Raw genomic sequence first — 23,410 nt, 5'->3', positions numbered from 1 at the left:
ATAACCCCACCCCAACCCTTCTCTCCAGCCCCACTCTCCTCATAACCCCACCCCAACCCTTCTCTGCAGCCCAGGCCCACTCTCCTCATAACCCCACCCCAAACCTTCTCTGCAGCCCAGGCCCACTCTCCTCATAACCCCACCCCAACCCTTCTCTGCAGCCCAGGCCCACTCTCCTCATAACCCCACCCCAACCCTTCTCTGCAGCCCAGGCCCACTCTCCTCATAACCCCCACCCCTTCTCTCCAGCCCCACTCTCCCTCATAACCCCACCCCAACCCTTCTCTGCAGCCCAGGCCCACTCTCCTCATAACCCCACCCCAACCCTTCTCTCCAGCCCAGGCCCACTCTCCTCATAACCCCACCCCAACCCTTCTCTGCAGCCCAGGCCCACTCTCCTCATAACCCCACCCCAACCCTTCTCTCCAGCCCAGGCCCACTGTCCTCTAGTTCATTGTCTGAGTAGGAACCATGAGAACTATAGCTGAGCTCTGTAGCAGTGTGCCTCAGGAAATCTGTGGGGTGAGACGCTAAAACTACTCCAGCTCCTAAGGTACCAGCACTTAACACATCTTCCCCTGCTTCCAGATCCTCCTGATCTTCATCGTCCGGGGTACCAGAGTTGCGGGTGTCTCCAGACCCACTATTGCTGCCCTGCTTCCCCCCACGTGGGCAGTCTGAGTCCCCTTGGCCCTTGGCTGCCTGCTCCTTGGCCTTGCGGCTACGCTTCCACTTCATACGCCTGTTCTGGAACCAGATCTTCACCTGAACGGAACCAGAACACAAGGTCAGAACTGAACACGACAGTTACACAAGGATAAACATGTCAGTCAAACAACCTGCAGCTCATTTTAGTGAGTCTAAAGTTTAGGACATTAAATCAACATTTATCCGACTGCTATCTCTACGGGATCATCTCGCTCACCTGTGTCTCCGTGAGCATGAGAGACGTGGCCACCTCAAAGCGTTTGGGTCTGGACAGGTATTTGTTGAGTTTGAACTGGTTCTCCAGCTGTAGTAGCTGTTGGCTGGTGAAGGCTGTTCTGGGCCTACGACACTTCCCCATCAGCCCTGCCGGAGGAGAGGCTGGAGGGGAGACCATGAGAGAGGTTATTATCACACGTTAAAACAACTACTACTAATAATAATAATTGTTATTATTTATAAAATAATTATAATGATAATAATGATAATAATCAATGGTTTATTTATATCACATTTATGTGTACATGTGTTTTTTTTTACATGTCACGTTCATGCTCTTCTATAAGGGATGGGGCTGAGATGGAAACATGTTCACCTTTGAAAGCTGTCCTTTCTGATGATATCAGTTTTATTTTGACTTTGGTTTACAGTTGACCCGAGGACAGGGTGATATGGCTTTTGTTGACGAAGTGGACTTAGTCAGGTGTTTCTTTATTGTATGTTGTTCAATCTCACACTTGGCGCCTATTAATTAAAATGTTATTTATGACTAAGGTAAATGATTACAGACAAAGAGACATGATTATGGTTCAGGAGTAACTAGGCTGCAGTTCCAATGGCACTCAAGATCACCTGAAAGATGCAATGATAACTTATTTAATTTGTGTTTGACTGCTTATTTTTGTGTAAAAAAATAAATAAAAACATGATAATATCTGCATTTAAAACGACTAATTTACAAGTCCATTATTTTAAATAATTCAGAAAAGAAAGCGCAAGATCTAAGCAATATTTTTATTTTACAATATTCCATTTCAAGAGTCCTCCTACAATGTAGTAAACTCGACACATTGTTCAACGATATTATAAGGGCCAAATAATTCAATGAAAAGCTACAGAAGCTACCGAAATGATCATTTGGTTTATGCAAGAGACAACATTCTGTTTTAATAACTTATTTACAACTATTTTATTTTCACACTAACTTTTAGTTAGTGTGGTCCTCTGTAGCTCAGCTGGTAGAGCACGGCGCTTGTAACGCTAAGGTAGTGGGTTCGATCCCCGGGACCACCCATACACAAAAAAATGTATGCACGCATGACTGTAGGTCGCGTTGGATAAAAGCGTCTGCTAAATGGCATATTATTATAACTACTATGAACAGTGATAGAGACAGATACTTCAATTATATTCAAACAAATACAAATGGGACCCCTGAAGGCTACTTACCGCCATAGTCCCCGAGTCTTGGCATCATCATTCCAGCTCTAATCCAGTGTTCTAGCGGGAACCCAGCCATAAATGCTGCCTTTAGGTGTTCCGGGTAGGGCTGGGCGAAGCCGGGGTAGGCGAAGGCTGTATGCTGGCCCCCCAGGGCCGCGATGGGGTACATGTGTGTGGGATACATTCCATGGATGGCCCCCTGAGACAGCTGGGTCAGTCCCTGGTGAGCGAAATTCATTAGACCCGGTTTGGGGATAATTCCGGTCTGAATGTGGATACCGTTGGAGGTCCTCCGCGGGGATGGGGTCTCCGACCGGCGGCACGAGACAGGGCTGTCCTCAGAACACAGTCCCGGGGAGCTGTCTCGGTCCACCCGGTGCGCCAACAGCGCGTCGATTCCAAAGTTCTTAGATTTCGCCATTGTATACCTTTCCTGAGACTTTACACCAACTCAAATTATTATTCGGGGTTATGATTGCTGGATTAGAGTTGTTTTAGGCGAAACGAAACACCATCTCATCCAGATAGATTTAAAACACTGCTGTTTGCCTAATGTTTCAGTTTTTCTAAATAAATAATAATAAAACGTTACGTTATCACTTTCTTCACAATATCCTTTTTCCCTTTTGTTATAATTTCTCCTGCCGTGCGGTGCTGTGCGGTGCGCTCCTCTGCTTCCTGTGCAAAACGTCTCCTCCTGCAATTGGCAACTTTTCTTACAAAGCTCTGCAATTGAACCTCGTAAATGATTAAACGGGATCCTCGGAACGTCCCAACTCCGTTGAACCTCCTCAAACCGGCCTCTGATTGGCTCATCTTAGCGTGCACGCGGGGGTCACAGCAAATCATTGGTCAAAACCCCAGACAGCTTTCTAATTAGCTAGCTAATTACTTTCCCATTCACCCATTCTACTGCACACGAGCTCGCCACTCAGCACTCCTGACCGCACCGGGCACACGTTGCGTTTACAGGCAGCTCTGATTCTTCTTCCACTAATTGGTCTTTTGACCAATCAGATCAGGCAAAAGATCAGAATTGGGCTGCCTGTATAACACAGCATGGGCAGGTGCAGAAAAATACACTTTATAGCAGGTGTCAAACTTATTCCACGGAAGGCGGAGTGTCTTTCAGTTAAGACCTAGACAACCAGGTGTGGGGTGTTCCTTTCTAGTTAGTGTCCTTAATTCATCCATCAAGTACAAGGGTGGAGCGAAAACCCGCAGACACTCGGCCCTCCGTGGAATGAGTTTGACATGTGCTTTACATGATAGGATCGGGCTGATAGCTGGAAAAGTATTTATTAGGCCTACATAGGAAATAAAACAAATAGTTATAGTAAAAAAAAAACATAGTCTTCCATCCGTGACATCACAGTGATTTATTTCCATAATAGAAAATATCACAATGCACTTATTAACACAATACAAATAACCCAATGGAGAAAGATGAAGCTCAAATTTAACCTATCGTTTTGGAAATGTATTTAAGGACATTTGTTTTATTATACTGTATTTAGTCAACAATACCGTAGGATGAATTATCATTTTCAAATTGGTCACCTCTCTAAGAAGCAGCAGCCTGGGATTGGAAGACTCCGAGCCCATGCAGTGAGAGAAAGGCTTATATAATTTAGATTCTGAACCAGCATTAGGCATTCCCGCTGTCCATTTCCATTCATATTTTGATACATTCTAGGCCTTCCCATTTTTAAATAAAAAATAAATAATGCATTTCGATTGACATGGTTACAAATTCTGTCGTCAAGAGGAAGAAGTAGCCTAATATCCAGTGATATAAACAATGAATTATCTTTATACCAAAAATAATAATTAACCTGAAATATTTTGTTGATTCCATTTTTTGACGTTGTTAGCAATTTCAGTCATGACCATCCACACCTTTTAAAAATGAAAGTGAAAATGTAATTAGGCCTTTCGTTCACCAAAAATAAATGTGGTTGGCATTAAAATGGTTGAATCTTTGCATCGAATTTAAGATGAATATAACATAATTATATGGAGAATAGTATCAGAAATGTAGACTACAACTTCCTATAGATATGCTAGATATGCTATATCATCTCTGTATTTATATATATTTTTCATATTATGAATTAGAATATAGCATATCTTGCATTATATCTTCTATTACTACAAGAGTACAAACCACAAACATATGAATCGAAAATCTTGTTATGAATTCAAGGTTAAACTTTATCTTAACATTAGCCAGTGGTGGAAAAAAGTACCCAACGGCCATACGTGAGTAAAAGTAAAGATACCTTAATAGAAAATGACTCAAGTTAAAGTAAATGTCACCCAGTAAAATACTACTTGAATAAAAGTCTGAAATTATTTGGTTTAAAATATACTTAAGTATCAAAAGTACAAGTAAAAGTATGAATCATTTCAAATTCCTTATATTAAGCAAACCAGATGGCACCATTTTCTTGTTTGTTTTTTTAATTTACGGAAGGCCAGGGGCACACTTCAACACTCAGACATCATTTACAAACGAAGCATGTGTGTTTAGTGAGTCGGCCAGATCAGAGGCAGTAGGGATGACCAGGGATGTTCTCTTGATAAGTGCGTGAATTTGACTATTTTCCTGTCCTGCTAAGCATTCAAAATGTAACGAGTACTTTTGGGTGTCAAGGAAAGTGTATGTAGTAAAAAGTACATTATTTACTTTAGGAATGTAGTGAAGTAAAAGTAAAATATAAAAAATATATACAAAAATATTCTGCCTACAGGACACCAACGTCAGCCAAAATATATCCAGAATAGTCAAGTATATGTAGAATATCCGTTTTGTCTTCATTTAAAAGTAGGCCTGTGATCGAGGGTTTCCACAATTTCGAATTCACCCTTATGAATGCCAGTGATGAATAGGAAAAACAAGGTTTCACTGGTCTGATGAAATGAATCAGACAATCTGCTAAACTAATAGAATGCACTGTATCTTTATGTTTGTGAAAATAACCCATATTGGACCATGAAGACGTACTACCAGATGTAAATCTGATTGACAGAGAAATGGGAAGGGACATGGCTTAGTTGACAAGGCTGTGATTGGACAGGGATGAGTTGACAAGGCTGTGATTGGACAGGGCTATAGTTGACAAGGCTGTGATTGGTTTCCAGTGTCACGTGGGATTGGAATGGGATTGGAATGGAATTGTTGGGTATGCAAAGTGAAAGGAGTATGTAAGGAGCTGATTCAGACTCAGGAAATGTACACCTTTCCTATGCACATCTCAGTAGTTGGTTTTCAGACTTACCTTATGCAGTTGCGAACGGGCTTTGCAGTCCTGGTTAGCTTACGCCCGCTGAATACGTTTAATTAAACCGCTAAGAACCCTCCCACGTGCTGGCCAACATATTTTCTGGTGGAGTTTTCATTCAATAGGGTTTACAGTACATTTATCTAAAGCCATCCCTTTAAATTTGGTGTACTTTAAATTTGAGTTTTCTCGACAGACTCACTAGAATATATGGAGAGAACGGTTCAGAATATTAGGGATCAATGACAGAAAGCCATGTAAATACACGCATATTCATCTACTTTTCAGCACCAATTGATAGATAAAAAAATACTCTGATCTTGTAGATTATTTTGAGTTAGGAAAGTATTCATGAATAATGAAAATAAAAAACAGGGTTGAGCCTTTTGTCTCCAGTGATCATAAGGTAAAATAGATCTAAAATAATTGTAATTCATGTTTACAAATCACCTTATCCAAATGGCTTACTCATTTACCAAGCTGCCACTAGCCTCCTGCTGTGTATATCAGTTAGCTGGTGGACAGACACAACCCCATGCAAAGCAGCAAGCTTTGACCCACATGTGTTTTGGTCAAGGGCCAGAGTGTCAGTGGAAGACAGGTGACTAAAACACAGCTTTATCTGACCTTGACAGTTTGCCCTTCTACCATTCAGTTTCACCAGCTGACATAGAGACACAGATTTCACAGTCACCCAGAAAGACACACACACACACACACACACACACACACACACACACACACACACACACACACACACACACACACACACACACACACACACACACACACACACACACACACACACACACACACACACACAATCCGTTTCCCTTCTTCTACATTGTGCTAGATATTGTGGCATCGTTAAAACATACATCAAAGTCTATGAAGCTTATAAATGTATTCAATAAACTTTATTGGCAGTTGAGAACATCACTGATGACAGGTTTCATTATAACCCTTATCACAGGCTGAAGGGGATATAGCAGAAGGAGATGTCTGACTGTTCAGAGGCTTTTCCCACTAATCGTCACCACACCCAATCATATACAAGCAGTTTGTTCACAGCTGATAAGGAGCCTATCAGTGCCCGGGAGATGGGAAGGCGAACACATCAAAGACGTCTAATGACATCATTGCAGAAACATAGTAGCCTTTATGCCCTGACGCCAGAATCTTATAAGTGTTTTTTTGTCAAGCATAAAGTTTTAGTTTAGTTATGGGTATTATCAATAATAATTTGCGGTGACCACCAGTGTTCCCTCCAATTCTTTAGGGCCCTGAGCAAATGTTAAGTCTTGTGAGCGGAAACTTGAACGTTTTGTGCAACTTCCGGTGTGCATTTCCAGTGAACACTGAGGCTGTACCCTGACAGTTTTAGACAGTAGCCAATAGGCTGTATCCTTACAGTTTAAGACAGTAGCCAATAGGCTGTATCCTTACAGTTTTAGACAGTAGCCAATAGGCTGTACCCTGACAGTTTTAGACAGTAGCCAATAGGCTGTACCCTGACAGTTTTAGACAGTAGCCAATAGGCTGTACCCTGACAGTTTTAGACAGTAGCCAATAGGCTGTACCCTGACAGTTTTAGACAGTAGCCAATAGGCTGTACCTTTACAGTTTTAGACAGTAGCCAATAGGCTGTATCCTGACAGTTTTAGACAGTAGCCAATAGGCTGTACCCTGACAGTTTTAGACAGTAGCCAACAGGTTATTGTGGCTATCTGAGCATAATGTAGGCCTACCAAGAAAACCAATGGAGAAAATCCCATAACATTTACACATGGAAATAGCTTTTAATTTCTATGATATAGCCTAAAAGTTTTAGTTTAGTTATGGGTATTATCAATAATAATTTGCGGTGACCACCAGTGTTCACTCAAATTCTTTAGGGCCCTGAGCAAATTTTAAGTATTGTGAGCGGAAACTTGAACGTTTTGTGCAACTTCCGGTGTGCATTTCCAGTGAACACTGAGGCTGTACCCTGACAGTTTTAGACAGTAGCCAATAGGCTGTACCCTTACAGTTTTAGACAGTAGCCAATAGGCTGTATCCTTACAGTTTAAGACAGTAGCCAATAGGCTGTATCCTTACAGTTTTAGACAGTAGCCAACAGGCTGTAACCTGACAGTTTTAGACAGTAGCCAACAGGCTGTATCCTTACAGTTTTAGACAGTAGCCAACAGGCTGTATCCTTACAGTTTTAGACAGTAGCCAACAGGCTGTAACCTGACAGTTTTAGACAGTAGCCAACAGGCTGTATCCTGACAGTTTTAGACAGTAGCCAACAGGCTGTATCCTGACAGTTTTAGACAGTAGCCAATAGGCTGTACCCTGACAGTTTTAGACAGTAGCCAATAGGCTGTACCCTGACAGTTTTAGACAGTAGCCAATAGGCTGTACCCTGACAGTTTTAGACAGTAGCCAATAGGCTGTACCCTGACAGTTTTAGACAGTAGCCAATAGGCTGTACCTTTACAGTTTTAGACAGTAGCCAATAGGCTGTACCCTGACAGTTTTAGACAGTAGTCAACAGGCTGTACCCTGACAGTTTTAGACAGTAGCCAATAGGCTGTACCTTTACAGTTTTAGACAGTAGCCAACAGGCTGTATCCTGACAGTTTTAGACAGTAGCCAACAGGCTGTATCCTGACAGTTTTAGACAGTAGCCAACAGGCTGTACCCTGACAGTTTTAGACAGTAGCCAATAGGCTGTACCCTGACAGTTTTAGACAGTAGCCAATAGGCTGTACCTTTACAGTTTTAGACAGTAGCCAATAGGCTGTATCCTGACAGTTTTAGACAGTAGCCAACAGGCTGTATCCTGACAGTTTTAGACAGTAGCCAATAGGCTGTACCCTGACAGTTTTAGACAGTAGCCAATAGGCTGTACCTTTACAGTTTTAGACAGTAGCCAATAGGCTGTACCTTTACAGTTTTAGACAGTAGCCAATAGGCTGTACCCTGACAGTTTTAGACAGTAGCCAACAGGCTGTATCCTGACAGTTTTAGACAGTAGCCAATAGGCTGTACCCTGACAGTTTTAGACAGTAGCCAATAGGTTATTGTGGCTATCTGAGCATAATGTAGGCCTACCAACAAAACCAATGGAGAAAATCCCATAACATTTTCACATGGAAATAGCTTTTGATTTCTATGATATAGCCTGCAGTAGCCTATATGTGGTGTTCAATGCGGGCCTACATTGCATGAGACTTTAAAAAAAGTTTTCACATTATGAAGGGCTTGACATTAATTAATGATTTTTTACTTGGTCTGTCACACCATGGGCCAAATAGGTGACTGCAAATGGCATTGTATTGTGTTGTATGATGCAAGAAACCACTTTACAAAATCAAATGAATTATTATCACCATACTGCCCCTCTGCCTCAAAATAAAACACTGCCCCTTTAATTAAGACATCCAAGCTTTTTACCTGATTTATACTTATCTATAACTGGGCTTATAACTCCTCGCTAACTAGCAAAGAATATCAACAAATGTGCACACGAGCGGCTCTGCGCTCTGATCTGAACTGATCTGCATTGAAAGACCGCTCGTGGGCCACCCGCCAATAGAAATCTACTCCGTTGCGCTCGGGCTCTACCTACAACAAGATCACAGACTCAATCTTGCAAAGTTAGATTCGTTGTGGTTCGTTACATTGAAAAGGGGATGATATAATGTTGATTTGATCACAGAAAAAAACGTCGATCTATATAGTGCAAACTAACGGGGTGAACTCAGTGAGGTTCAATGTCTTGCATCTCTGCGCGGCATGGCATTTGCTCTGTGCAGAAGTCCTGGAGGAGGTGCGCGGCCACGCATGTGCGCAGCTTAGAGGGAGCATTGGTGACCAACACAATCACTTGTATAAATAGGGCACCCCTGATATTCAGAGAGACCCCAGCATGCATTACCTGTACCTGACTACAGTGTCCATGATAAATGACCTGTACCAGACTACAGTGTCCATGATAAATGACCTGTACCTGACTACAGTGTCCATGATAAATGACCTGTACCTGACTACAGTGTCCATGATGAATGACCTGTACCTGACTACAGTGTCCATGATAAATGACCTGTACCTGACTACAGTGTCCATGATGAATGACCTGTACCTGACTACAGTGTCCATGATAAATGTCCTGTACCTGACTACAGTGTCCATGATAAATGACCTATACCTGACTACAGTGTCCATGATAAATGACCTGTACCTGACTACAGTGTCCACGATAAATGACCTGTACCTGACTACAGTGTCCATGATAAATGACCTGTACCTGACTACAGTGTCCATGATGAATGACCTGTACCTGACTACAGTGTCCATGATAAATGACCTGTACCTGACTACAGTGTCCATGATAAATGACCTGTACCTGACTACAGTGTCCATGATGAATGACCTGTACCTGACTACAGTGTCCATGATAAATGACCTGTACCTGACTACAGTGTCCATGATAAATGACCTGTACCTGACTACAGTGTCCATGATAAATGACCTGTACCTGACTACAGTGTCCATGATAAATGACCTGTACCTGACTACAGTGTCCATGATAAATGACCTGTACCTGACTACAGTGTCCATGATAAATGACCTGTACCTGACTACAGTGTCCATGATAAATGACCTGTACCTGACTACAGTGTCCATGATAAATGACCTGTACCTGACTACAGTGTCCATGATAAATGACCTGTACCTGACTACAGTGTCCATGATGAATGACCTGTACCTGACTACAGTGTCCATGATGAATGACCTGTACCTGACTACAGTGTCCATGATAAATGACCTGTACCTGACTATAAATAAAAAATAAATAATTGGTCATTTAGCAGACGCTCTTATCCAGAGCGACTTACAGGAGCAATTAGGGTTAAGTGCCTTGCTCAAGGGCACATCGACAGATTTTTCACCTAGTGGGCTCGGGGATTAGAACCAGCGACCATGACTACAGTGTCCATGATAAATGACCTGTACCTGACTACAGTGTCCATGATAAATGACCTGTACCTGACTACAGTGTCCATGATAAATGACCTGTACCTGACTACAGTGTCCATGATAAATGTCCTGTACCTGACTACAGTGTCCATGATAAATGACCTATACCTGACTACAGTGTCCATGATGAATGACCTGTACCTGACTACAGTGTCCATGATAAATGACCTGTACCTGACTACAGTGTCCATGATAAATGACCTGTACCTGACTACAGTGTCCATGATGAATGACCTGTACCTGACTACAGTGTCCATGATAAATGACCTGTACCTGACTACAGTGTCCACGATAAATGACCTGTACCTGACTACAGTGTCCACGATAAATGACCTGTACCTGACTACAGTGTCCATGATAAATGTCCTGTACCTGACTACAGTGTCCATGATAAATGACATGTACCTGACTACAGTGTCCATGATAAATGTCCTGTACCTGACTACAGTGTCCATGATAAATGACATGTACCTGACTACAGTGTCCATGATAAATGTCTACTGTACGTACACAGTGGGTTTTTCCCACTGTGGGAAATAGGTGGCTGGTGGACTGCTAGCCTGTTAATTAGGCTAATTCCCACACGTTTAGACTGGACGGATAAATCACCTTCCATCCAGCTGCAGCTAGCTAGACCTTGGAGCCCTAATTAACGTCAACTCATTACCGAGATGGTGGTAATTTATTAAACACATTCTCATCATTCATTAACTGGCGTTGGTTGGAAGTCACAGGGTAGGCTTGAGCATAGAACACCTCCACCTGCAATAATTACGGTTTGGAACAGGTGACAGTGGGTTTATGGGAAGTTTCAGAATTTCAGTTTTAGGAGCATTTTATCTTCATCATAATATGGCAGTTGTTATGTGTGAAAGTTGTGATTGTAATGTCTGGTTGTAAAATCAATATTACACACTCCAGTGTGTCCAATAGGAGCCTTTCACAAGACATGAAAGCACACATCAAACAATCAGGATTATAGTTAGCGTGGCATTATGGCCCTTTGATGAAGGTGTATGCTAACGTCTCACCAGTTAAACAAAGGATGTATTGTAGCTATACTGATACAAGGTACTGTAAAAAGGTTATATCACGTGGTTAGTCATACACTGTTCAGAATCACCCAGGTATTCAGAGTATGATCGAAGGTTTAAACAATAGCAGACTATATTGTGCAGCATTGAAAAAATAATAATTGTGAGGAAAATACACTTTAAAATGTATAACACTGGAGGACAAAGTAAATGTAATTGCAGAAAATCCGTAAAAAATCATAGCATTTTGTATTTCGGTATATACAATATTATTCGATTACAACGGGATTGTGCATAATTCCTCCTTTGCTCACTGAATGTCCACAGTAATGCTCTGTAGAGATCACTCCTCAGTAGAGATCACTCCTCAGGAGAGATCATTCCTCTGTAGAGAGCACTCCTATGTAGAGATCACTGCTCTGTAGAGATCACTGCTTTGTAGAGATCACTGCTCTGTAGAGATCACTCCTCTGTAGAGATCACTCCTCTGTAGAGATCACTCCTCAGTAGAGATCACTCCTCTGTAGAGAGAACTCCTCTGTGGAGCTCACTCCTCTGTAGAGATCATTCCTCTGTAGAGATAACTCCTCTGTGGCGATCACTCCTCAGTAGAGATCACTCCTCTGTGGAGCTCACTCCTCAGTAGAGATTACTCCTCAGTAGAGATCACTCCTCTGTAGAGATCACTCCTCTGTAGAGAGAACTCCTCTGTGGAGCTCACTCCTCTGTAGAGATCACTCCTCTGTAGAGATCATTCCTCTGTAGAGATCACTCCTCAGTAGAGATCACTCTTCTGTAGAGATCATTCCTCTGTAGAGATCATTCCTCTGTAGAGATCACTCCTCAGTAGAGATCACTCCTCAGTAGAGATCACTCCTCTGTAGAGATCACTCCTCTGTAGAGATCACTCCTCTGTAGAGAGCACTCCTCTGTAGAGATCACTCCTCAGTAGAGATCACTTTAAGGAGAAGTGCACAGATTCTCAACAAGTCCTAAAGAGAGAGTGCTCGCTATGGACACACTGTCACCCCCTGTCCTGGATGAGTGGAGCAGCCGTAGTATTGGGTCACCCCAGGCCATAAAAGAGCCATTCAGCCCTCAGCTATTCATACGTTAATGTGACACAGAGATTGAGGGGCTGTGCATGCTGCTACGATCTGACCTCTGTATTACACTGCAGGGAGGGCTGAACACAAACACCACACTAGATAGTCGAAAGCTAGATCGAATACACTGCTAAAGGAAAAATTGTTTTCTTTTTAGTACTGAATTTCATGAATCTACATTTAATGAAGTAAGATAGACCTATAGGTAATACTGGATGGGGTCTAGGTCTATAGGTAATTACATTGTAATACTGGATGGGGTCTAGGTCTATAGGTAATTACATTGTAATGCTGGATGGGGTCTACATTTTACATTTTCATTTTAGTCATTTAGCAGACGCTCTTATCCAGAGCGACTTACAAATTGGTGCATTCACCTTATGATAGCCAGTGGGACAACCAGCCAGTGGGACAACCACTTTTTTGGGGGGGGGTGGGGTAAGGTGGGGTAGAAGGATTACTTTATCCTATCCCAGGTATTCCTTAAAGAGGTGGGGTTTCAAGTGTCTCCGGAAGGTGGTCAGTGACTCCGCTGTCCTGGCGTCGTGAGGGAGCTTGTTCCACCATTGGGGTGCCAGAGCAGCGAATAGCTTTGACTGGGCTGAGCGGGAACTGTGCTTCCGCAGATGTAGGGGGGCCAGCAGGCCAGAGGTGGATGAACGCAATGCCCTCGTTTGGGTGTAGGGACTGATCAGAGCCTGAAGGTACGGTGGTGCCGTTCCCCTCACAGCTCCGTAGGCAAGCACCATGGTCTTGTAGCAGATGCGAGCTTCAACTGGAAGCCAGTGGAGTGTGCGGAGGAGCGGGGTGACGTATAGGTAATTACATTGTAATACTGGATGGGGTCTAGGTCTATAGGTAATTACATTGTAATACTGGATGGGGTCTAGGTCTATAGGTAATTACATTGTAATACTGGATGGGGTCTAGGTCTATAGGGTGTAGACACAATCCCTCTAAAACTCAGATATTATGAGAAAACAAGGATTTATTTAATCCCGTCTCTGTTCTCTGTTGTTGTATCCTTGTGTCTCTCTAATTGAGTGGGAGGAATGAACATTGAACATTTCCTCGCTACCCAGAATTGGGCAGAGGGGCGGACCAGGGTCTCTGGGTTCAGCTCCGTCCTAAACGGCGTGATTAACGATGGCCGCCGCAGTGAGACGTCAACACAATGACGAGGGCCGGAGGGATGTAGAGGGGAGTGTTAGCCAATAATTACCGCTAGATACAATCTCTGGGAATGAGGCGGTATCACCACAGACACACGTACACACTGTGGACAATGAGAGGGGAGAAGGGGAGGTTGAGGGGCTAATTGGGATTGGAGAACTGTCTGAAACATCTGTTGCCCCAGGCCCAGGGATGACACGTTGGGCTATAGTCAATCCCAGCAGGGCTATGATATCAAAGGCTGACCATCGTGGGTGGGATGTATATTCACGAGCTCTGCTTGATGAACATCTGGATCAGTTGTTCATCAACTCACGACTATTCTAAGCCAACCGTACTCTATATGTAACTAAACAGGGATTATAAAGGGAACTGCCAAAATAAAGGAAAGACTTGAGTAAATGAGGCATACAAAGTATATTGAAAGGAGGTGCTTCCAAACTGGTGTGGTTCCTGAGTTAATTAAACAATTAACATCCCATCATGCTTAGGGTCATGTATAAAAAATGCCCAGTTGCCCATTATTTTGGCTACCATGGCTAGAAGAAGAGATCTCAGTGACTTTGAAAGGAGGGGTCTCAAAGGAGCCTGTGGGGTTTAAAGGGAGTGCGTCTCATTTACCAAATCTCAACCCAGTTGAACACTTCTGGAAGATTCTGGAGCGCACGCCTGACACAGCGTTATCCACCACCGTCAACAAAACACCAAATGATGGAATTTCTCATGGAAGAATGATGTCACATCCCTCCAATAGAGTTCCAGACACTTATAGAATCTATACCAAGGCACTTTGAAGCTGTTCTGGTTCGTGGTGGCCCAACGCCCTGTTAAGACGCTTTATGTTGGTGATTCCTTTATTTTGGCAGTTACCTGTAGTTAGACAAGCTAGCTACTCTAACTTGATTGGTAGCCTGAAATGGCTTCTTGGTAGGTTGGGAGATTGGGAACCTATCTGGGCAAGCTAAAGCCAACTTCATAAAATGTATAGGTGGCTAATAGTATCACAGAGAAACAACAAAAATGTATTTGTTAACTTTTATTTTTTGCGGGACACATCATTGAAGCGGTTCTGGCTCGTGGTGACCCAACGCCCTGTTAAGACGCTTTATGTTGGTGATTCCTTTATTTTGGCAGTTACCTGTACATCATGAATGCATTGATAGGGTTGTACACCCTTCAAAAAATCATAAAGGCTGCTATAACAAACAATTAGTATTATATTATTATTATATTATTATTATTATTATTATTATTATTATTATTATTATATTAATGAGTACCGTGTTTTATCAATAACATTAAAACACCAAAAGGACAGAACACAACAAAATGTTAACAGATTATACCCTTCCTGTCGACAGAACCCAATTAACAGCCTAGCCCAGGATAGGCGGACAGATGTAAACGTGTGTGATTGATAACTTGCTCCTGATCCAATCATAGCTCCTGTTCATCCTGTCAGACACTCCAAGTAGTTATCCTACCCAGGGGTTTTTAAATCAGGGCCTCATCATTCTCTCTCTATCTGTCCCCGCTCTTCTCCCTGCAGCAGAGAGAAAGGACATTAAAGTTGACAGTTCAATTAGCTCTGTGTTCCCCCCCCTGTGTCTTCTGCTCCACTAGCTAATGAGCTGACACGCCCACCAATAGAAGTGGCTGTTTTTAATCAGGTGTTTCTCTTCTCCGTTCCTCTCCTCCGTGTGGGATGGACAGAACGAGAGGAAATGATTCATTATTATCCCCAACCTAACCCCAACCCCGCGTGTGCGTCCCAAATGGCAGACTATTCCCTTTATAGTGAACTAGTTTTGACCTGTGGCTCTGATCAAACGTAGTGCACTATGTAGGGAAAAGGGTGCCATTTGGGACGCGATCCCCCTCTTTTCTCCCTCTCTCCTCCTCCTTGTCCTTATCCTTTAAAAACATTCTGTGCAAGTAGACAATAAAGTATAATTTCATTTCTCATCTCTCGTAAACTGTCTCCCAAATGCTGCAAACAGGCGCGTGTGACGAGCTTCAACGTAACATGTTGCCATGGGGAACCTACAGACAACAATTGGTATTGAACACAAGAGCCTGTCTGTACTGTACTTGGGGGTTCTTCTATTTGTCCTGTTACATTGTACTTGTACGAGTGTATATTGGAAATGTGTCTCTTGCATATCCCAACTCCCCCTGAGACACCCGCAGGGAGTGGGGTCAAGACCGGGGTCAAGACCAGGATCACCATTTGTCCAGCACCCATGGCTGTCTGCCAATATGTTATACTTTATATCGGCGTACAGACCCCTGCTGGACGTCCCGATTAATTTGGTCATGCATCTTTTGTAGTATGAGCAGTGCTACGACACGATTGGACAAGGAATACTGCCAATAGCCAATGAGTTAACTCAAGTTTGCCAAAAAAAAAAGCATGTGGAAGCCCCTGGATGATCATCAAGACTCTTGGAAGACTGTTCTATGGACAGATGAGTTAAAAGTTCTGCATGGAAGAGTGGGCCAAAATTCCTCCACAGTGACGTGAGAGACTGATCAACAACTACAGGAAGCGTTTGGTTGCAGTCATTGCAGCTAAAGGTGGCACAACCAGTTATTGAGTATAAGGAGGCAATTACTTTTTCACATAGGGGCATTGGGTGTTGCATAACTTTGTTAAATAAACAAAATAAGTATCCAATTTTTTTGTTATTTGTAACTTAGGTTCCCTTGATCTAATATTAGGTTTTGATTGAAGATCTGATAACATTCAGTACCAAAAATATGCAAAGGTAGAGAAAATCAGAAAGGGGGCAAATACTTTTCCACAGCACTGTAGATCGAACCGTTGGTTTTCTTCAGAGTTATCTGAGCTCATTCAGATGAGAAATCTGGCCTGGGCCAAAGCAAGGAAAACTGACTCTGTAGTGGACTGGCAATCTTTCAGACAATTGAGAAACAGATGTATCTGTTTTCTGTTTCTGACTATTTCGATTCAGAAAGCTAAGTCAAGCTACTTTTTAAGTTCTGACTCTGCTGGATATCCTTCTAAATGTTGGAAAACAGTAAATGCACTGAAGCGTACAAATCCCTCTTCTTCCCTGCCTGAAGTTCTGTCTGACTCTGGAATCATACAGTGGCTTGTGAAAGTATTCACCCCTCCTTGGCATTTTTCCTATTTTGTTTCATTACAACCTGGAATTAAAATAGATTTTGTATCATTTGATTTACAGAACACGCCTACAACTTTGAAGATGCAAAATATTTTTTTTATTGTGAAACAAACAAGAAATAAAACAAAAAAACTGAACACTTGAGCGTGCATTACTATTCACCCCCCCAAAGTCATTACTTTGTAGAGCTACGTTTTACAGCAATTACAGCTGCAAGTCTCTTTGGGTATATCTCTATAAGCTTGGCACATCTAGCCACTGGGATTTTTGCCCATTCTTCAAGGCAAAACTGCTCCAGCTCCTTCAAGTTGGATGGGTTCCGCTGGTGTACAGCAATCTTTAAGTCATACCACAGATTCTCAATTGGATTGAGGTCTGGGCTTTGACGAGGCCATTCCAAGACATTTAAATGTTTCCCCTTAAACCACTCAAGTGTTGCTTTAGCAGTATGCTTAGGGTCATTGTCCTGCTGGAAGGTGAACCTCCATCCCGGTCTCAAATCTCTGGAAGACTGAAACAGGTTTCTCTCAATAATTTCCCTGTATTTAGCGCCATCCATCATTCCTTCAATTCTGACCAGTTTCCCAGTCCCTGCTGATGAAAAACATCCCCACAGCATGATGCTGCCACCACCATGCTTCACTGTGGGGATGGTGTTCTCGGAGTGATGAGAGGTGTTGGGTTTGCACCAGACATAGCGTTTTCCTTGATGGCCAAAAAGCTCAATTTTAGTCTCATCTGACCAGAGTACCTTCTTCCATATGTTTGGGGAGTCTCCCACATGCCTTTTGGCAAACACCAAATGTGTTTGCTTATTTTTTTACTTAAGCAATGGCTTTTTTCTGGCCACTCTTCCGTAAAGCCCAGCTCTGTGGAGTGTACGGCTTTAAAAAAAATTGTATTTCACCTTTATTTAACCAGGTAAGCCAGTTGAGAACAAGTTCTCATTTACAACTGCGACCTGGCCAAGATAAAGCAAAGCAGTGCGATAAAAACAACAACACAGAGTTACATATGGGGTAAACAAAACATAAAGTCAAAAATACAACAGAAAATATATATACAGTGTGTGCGAATGTAGTAAGTTATGGAGGTAAGGCAATAAATAGGCCATAGTGCAAAATAATTACAATTTAGTATTAACACTGGAATGATAGATGTGCAAAAGATGATGTGCAAATAGAGATACTGAGGTGCAAATTAGCGAAATAAATAACAATATGGGGATGAGGTAGTTGGGTGGGCTAATTTCAGAATGGCTGTGTACAGGTGCAGTGATCGGTAAGCTGCTCTGACAACTGATGCTTAAAGTTATTGAGGGAGATAAGAGTCTCCAGCTTCAGAGATTTTTGCAGTTCGTTCCAGTCATTGGCAGCAGAGAACTGGAAGGAATGGCAGCCAAAGGAGGTGTTGGCTTTGGGAATGACCAGTGAGATATACCTGCTGGAGCGCATACTACGGGTGGGCATTGCTATGGTGACCAGTGAGCTAAGATAAGGCGGGGATTTGCCTAGCAGTGATTTATAGATGACTTGGAGCCAGTGGGTTTGGCAACGAATATGTAGTGAGGACCAGCCAACAAGAGCGTACAGGTCACAGTGGTGGGTAGTATATGGGGCTTTGGTGACAAAACGGATGGCCCTGTGATAGACTACATCCAATTTGCTGAGTAGAGTGTTGGAGGCTATTTTGTAAATGACATCGCCGAAGTCAAGGATCGGTAGGATAGTCAGTTTTACGAGGGCATGTTTGGCAGCATGAGTGAAGGAGGCTTTGTTGCGAAATAGGAAGCCGATTCTAGATCTAACTTTTGATTGGAGATGCTTAATGTGAGTCTGGAAGGAGAGTTTATAGTCTAACCAGACACCTAGGTATTTGTAGTTGTCCACATACTCTAGGTCAGACCCGCCGAGAGTAGTGATTCGAGTCGGGTGGGCGGGTGCAAGCAGCGTTCGGTTGAAGAGCATGCATTTAGTTTTACTAGTGTTTAAGAGCAGTTGGAGGCTACGGAAGGAGTGTTGTATGGCATTGAAGCTCGTTTGGAGGTTTGTTAACACAGTGTCCAATGAAGGGCCAGATGTATACAAAATGGTGTCGTCCGCATAGAGGTGGATCCGAGCGTCACCAGCAGCAAGAGCGACATCATTGATATACACAGAGAATAGAGTCGGCCCGAGAATTGAACCCTGTGGCACCCCCATAGAGACAGCCAGAGGTCCAGACAACAGGCCCTCCGATTTGACACATTGAACTCTATCCGAGAAGTAGTTGGTGAAAAAGGCGAGGCAGTCATTAAAGTGGTCCTATGGACAGATACTCCAATCTCCGCTGTGGAGCTTTGCAGCTCCTTCAGGGTTATTTCTGGTCTCTTTGTTGCCTCTCTGATTAATGCCCTCCTTGCCTGGTTCATGAGTTTTGGTGGGCGGCCCTCTCTTGGCAGGTTTGCTGTGGTGCCATATTCTTTCAATTTTTTAATAATGGATGTAATGGTGCTCCGTGGGATGTTCAAAGTTTCTGATATTTTTTTATAACCCAACCCTGATCTGTACTTCTCCAAAAACGTTGTCCCTGACCTCATTGGAGAGCTCCTTGGTCTTCATGGTGCCGCTTGCTTGGTGGTGCCTCTTGCTTAGTGGTGTTGCAGACTCTGGGGCCTTTCAGAACAGGTGTATATATACTGAGATCATGTGACAGATCATGTGACTCTTAGATTGCACACAGGTGGACTTTATTTAACTAATTATGTGACTTCTGAAGGTAATTGGTTGCACCAGATCTTATTTAGGGGCTTCATAGCAAAGGGGGTGAATACACATGCACGCACCACTTTTCCGTTATATATTTTTTTGAATTTTTTGAAACAAGTTATTTTTTTCATTTCACTTCACCAATTTTGACTATTTTGTGTATGTCCATTATATGAAATCCAAATAAAATCCATTTAAATTACAGGTTGTAATGCAACAAAATAGGAAAAATGCCAAGGGGGATGAATACTTTTGGAAGGCACTGTCCCTGAGAAGAATGGGATAAGCTATGCTTTTAATCGTCATTTTATCTCGGCAGGCTTTTTATTTGAGAGAAACGGTGGTGTAGTTGACCATGGTCAGTCAATCGACTGCTCTTCCCTCTGCCAGCCTCTAGCTGACTCGACGGTTAACCCGTCAACTTCTGGTGAATCTTTGTTTTCCTGTCAACAGTCTGATGTGCTAGATGCCTTGTTTAAGAATGATGTAAAAACAAATCCACTGGAGCTGATATGCTTGATCTATTTTTGCTGCAGCTCTCTGCCTCCCTGATTGCTGAATCATTCATCTGCAATAGGTAAGCAGCTTGGTTTGAAGAAATCAACTGTGGGAGCAATTATTAGGAAATGGAAGACATACAAGACCACTGATAACCTCCCTCGATCTGGGGCTCCACGCATGATCTCACCCCGTGGGGTCAAAATGATCACAAGAACGGTGAGCAAAAATCCCAGAACCACACGGGGGGACCTAGTGAATGACCTGCAGAGAGCTGGGACCAAAGTAACAAAGCCTACCATCAGTAACACACTACGCCGCCAGGGACTCAAATCCTGCAGTGCCAGACGTGTCCCCCTGCTTAAGCCAGTACATGTCCAGGCCCGTCTTAAGTTTACTAGAGTGCATTTGGATGATCCAGAAGAGGATTGGGAGAATGTCATATGGTCAGATGAAACTAAAATATAACTTTTCGGTAAAAACTCAACTCGTTGTGTTTGGAGGACAAAGAATGCTGAGTTGCATTCAAAGCACACCATACCTACTGTGAAGCATGGGGGTGGAAACATCATGCTTTGGGGCTGTTTTTCTGCAAAGGGACCAGGACGACTGATCCGTGTAAAGGAAAGAATGAATGGGGCCATGTATCGTGAGATTTTGAGTGAAAACCTCCTTCCATCAGCAAGGGCATTGAAGATGAAACGTGGCTGGGTCTTTCAGCATGACAATGATCCCAAACACACCGCCCGGGCAACGAAGGAGTGGCTTCGTAAGAAGCATTTCAAGGTCCTGGAGTGGCCTAGCCAGTCTCCAGATCTCAACCCCATAGAAAATCTTTGGAGGGAGTTGAAAGTCCGTGTTGCCCAACGACAGCCCCAAAACATCACTGCTCTAGAGGAGATCTGCATGGAGGAATGGGCCAAAATACCAGCAACAGTGTGTGAAAAGACTTACAGAAAACATTTGACCTGTGTCATTGCCAACAAAGTGTATATAACAAAGTATTGAGAAACTTTTGTTATTGACCAAATACTTATTTTCCACCATAATTTGCAAATAAATTCATAACAAATCCTGGATATTACGAAAGGTGTCCCACAGGGCTCAATTCTGGATCCTGTGCTTTTTACTGTTTTCATTAACAATATTGAATTGTCTGTAAAACATTGAAACCTGCACTTGTATGCCGATGATACAGTTGTGTATGCTATTGCCCCCACGGTTGACCAGGCGCTATCTGAACTACCGTCTGCCTTCATTGTATCACAGAAAAACTTTATTGATCTGAAATTAGTATTGAACGCAGGTAAAACTAAGTATATGTTGTTCTCCAGAGCGCATTAAAATAACTCTGATGATTTAAGCATATGTATTTTGGATGGTGTCCATATTGATCGTGTCCCTGCTTACAAATATCTGGGCGTCTGGATCGATGAAAAGCCGTCTTTTAAAAAGCGTATTGATGAGTTAGTTAAGAAGCTGAGAATAAAAAATGGGTCTTCTTCTATAGAAACAGGTCCTGCCTCTCGATAAACAGTAGAAAGCAGATTATTCAGTCAAGGTTCCTATCGGGTCCGAGACTGTGGTGACATCATCTATATGAACGCAGCTGCCACTTCATTAAAGCCGTTAGATGCAGTTTATCACAGCGCTCTGCCCTTTGGTACTCATCACTGTATTCTCTACCAGGAAGTTGGTTGGCCCTCTTTGATGTCACGTGGGTTGATACATTGCTATGTTTATAAAGCCCTTTTACGAAAACTCCCACTGTACCTAACATCATTACTAAAACTTAAGACATACGAGTTACTACACCTGGTTTCAGGGAAGGTTAACACTGGAAATTCCTTTGGTCTCTACTGAGTTAGGTAAATCAGCTTTTAGTTTTCTTGCACCTTATTTATGGAACAATCTTCAACATGTTCTTTGATGTGATGCTATGGTGCCTCTAGAGCAACTCAGAAAGCTGATTGAGGACCTTATTACTGGAAAAAATAAAATAAAAATAATAATAATAACATATTGTAAAGTGGTTATCCCACTGGCTATAGGGTGAATGCACCAAATTGTAAGTCGCTCTGGATAAGAGCGTCTGCTAAATGACGTAAATGTAAATGAATGTGTTTGTTTTTGATGACAGTGTTTTTCTTTCTGCTTGCATTTTGTTTTTATTTTAATGTTTGTATTTTCTGTCATTTATGTTATTCAGGGCTCATCTGTAGAAGAGACCTTGGTCTCAGTGTGACTCCCTGATCAAATAAAGAGACCTTGGTCTCAGTGTGACTCCCTGATCAAATAAAGAGACCTTGGTCTCAGTGTGACTCCCTGATCAAATAAAGGTTAATTAAAATAGGCAGGGTTTAGCCATAACTATGACAGATTGGTGGAGCTGTGGAGTGAATGCCATTTCAATAATACAGGTTTTCACCACCGATTCCCTCTGTAGAATATAAGGTCCACATTGTCCACGTCTGCCCGCCATTTTTACATTTACGTCATTTAGCAGACGCTCTTATCCAGAGCGACTTACAGGAGCAATTTGGGTTAAGTGCCTTGCTCAAGGGCACATCGACCGACCTAGTCGGCTCGGGGATTAGAACCAGCGACCTTTCGGTTACTGGCACAACGCTCTTAACCACTAAGCTACCTGCCGCCCGCCATGTGCGGGTCCACATTCTGTCTCTTTTTGATGTTTCTGCAAATAATGAAGCAGCTCGCTGTTAGCGTTTCCTACTACATCCAGAGAAACGCAGGGCAGGATCAACCAGGGAATCATGGTGTAACGTGAGCAGCCATGTCCTGGGGTCGAGGAGGGATGGAATGAAAGTGTTGGGTAAACGTGAGCACGTCCAAGTTGTTAAGATTTTAGAAGTCGTGCAGTGTATGACCAGCATTAGTTCTGGCCACATAGGAGCTGTCATCCCGTTAGGAGCTGTCATCCCATTAGGAGCTGTCATCCCGTTAGGAGCTGTCATTCCGTTAGGAGCTGTCATTCCGTTAGGAGCTGTCATCCCATTAGGAGCTGTCATTCCATTAGGAGCTGTCATCCCGTTAGGAGCTGTCATCCCGTTAGGAGCTGTCATTCCGTTAGGAGCTGTCATCCCGTTAGGAGCTGTCATTCCGTTAGGAGCTGTCATTCCGTTAGGAGCTGTCATCCCGTTAGGAGCTGTCATTCCGTTAGGAGCTGTCATTCCGTTAGGAGCTGTCATTCCATTAGGAGCTGTCATTCCATTAGGAGCTGTC

At 42.9% G+C, this 23,410-nt stretch overlaps 1 protein-coding gene across 1 annotated transcript; it reads right to left on the bottom strand.

The window, feature by feature from the left end:
- Positions 1 to 284: 284 nt before the first annotated feature.
- mnx2a (motor neuron and pancreas homeobox 2a) lies at positions 285 to 2,831 on the bottom strand. Its single transcript, XM_041843451.2, has 3 exons — positions 2,155 to 2,831; positions 926 to 1,086; positions 285 to 765 (listed from the first exon to the last, which is right to left on the bottom strand). The coding sequence occupies exons 1-3, from the start codon at positions 2,567 to 2,569 to the stop codon at positions 400 to 402; spliced, it is 942 nt and encodes a 313-aa protein (XP_041699385.1). The 5' UTR covers positions 2,570 to 2,831; the 3' UTR covers positions 285 to 399.
- Between the last annotated feature and the right edge of the window lie 20,579 nt (positions 2,832 to 23,410).

This window comes from Coregonus clupeaformis, chromosome 23 (genome assembly GCF_020615455.1).
Source record: "Coregonus clupeaformis isolate EN_2021a chromosome 23, ASM2061545v1, whole genome shotgun sequence".
Classification (NCBI taxonomy): Eukaryota; Metazoa; Chordata; class Actinopteri; order Salmoniformes; family Salmonidae; genus Coregonus; species Coregonus clupeaformis.
Note: the sequence above shows the minus strand (reverse complement) of the source record. Positions and strands in the feature narration are given on the sequence as shown.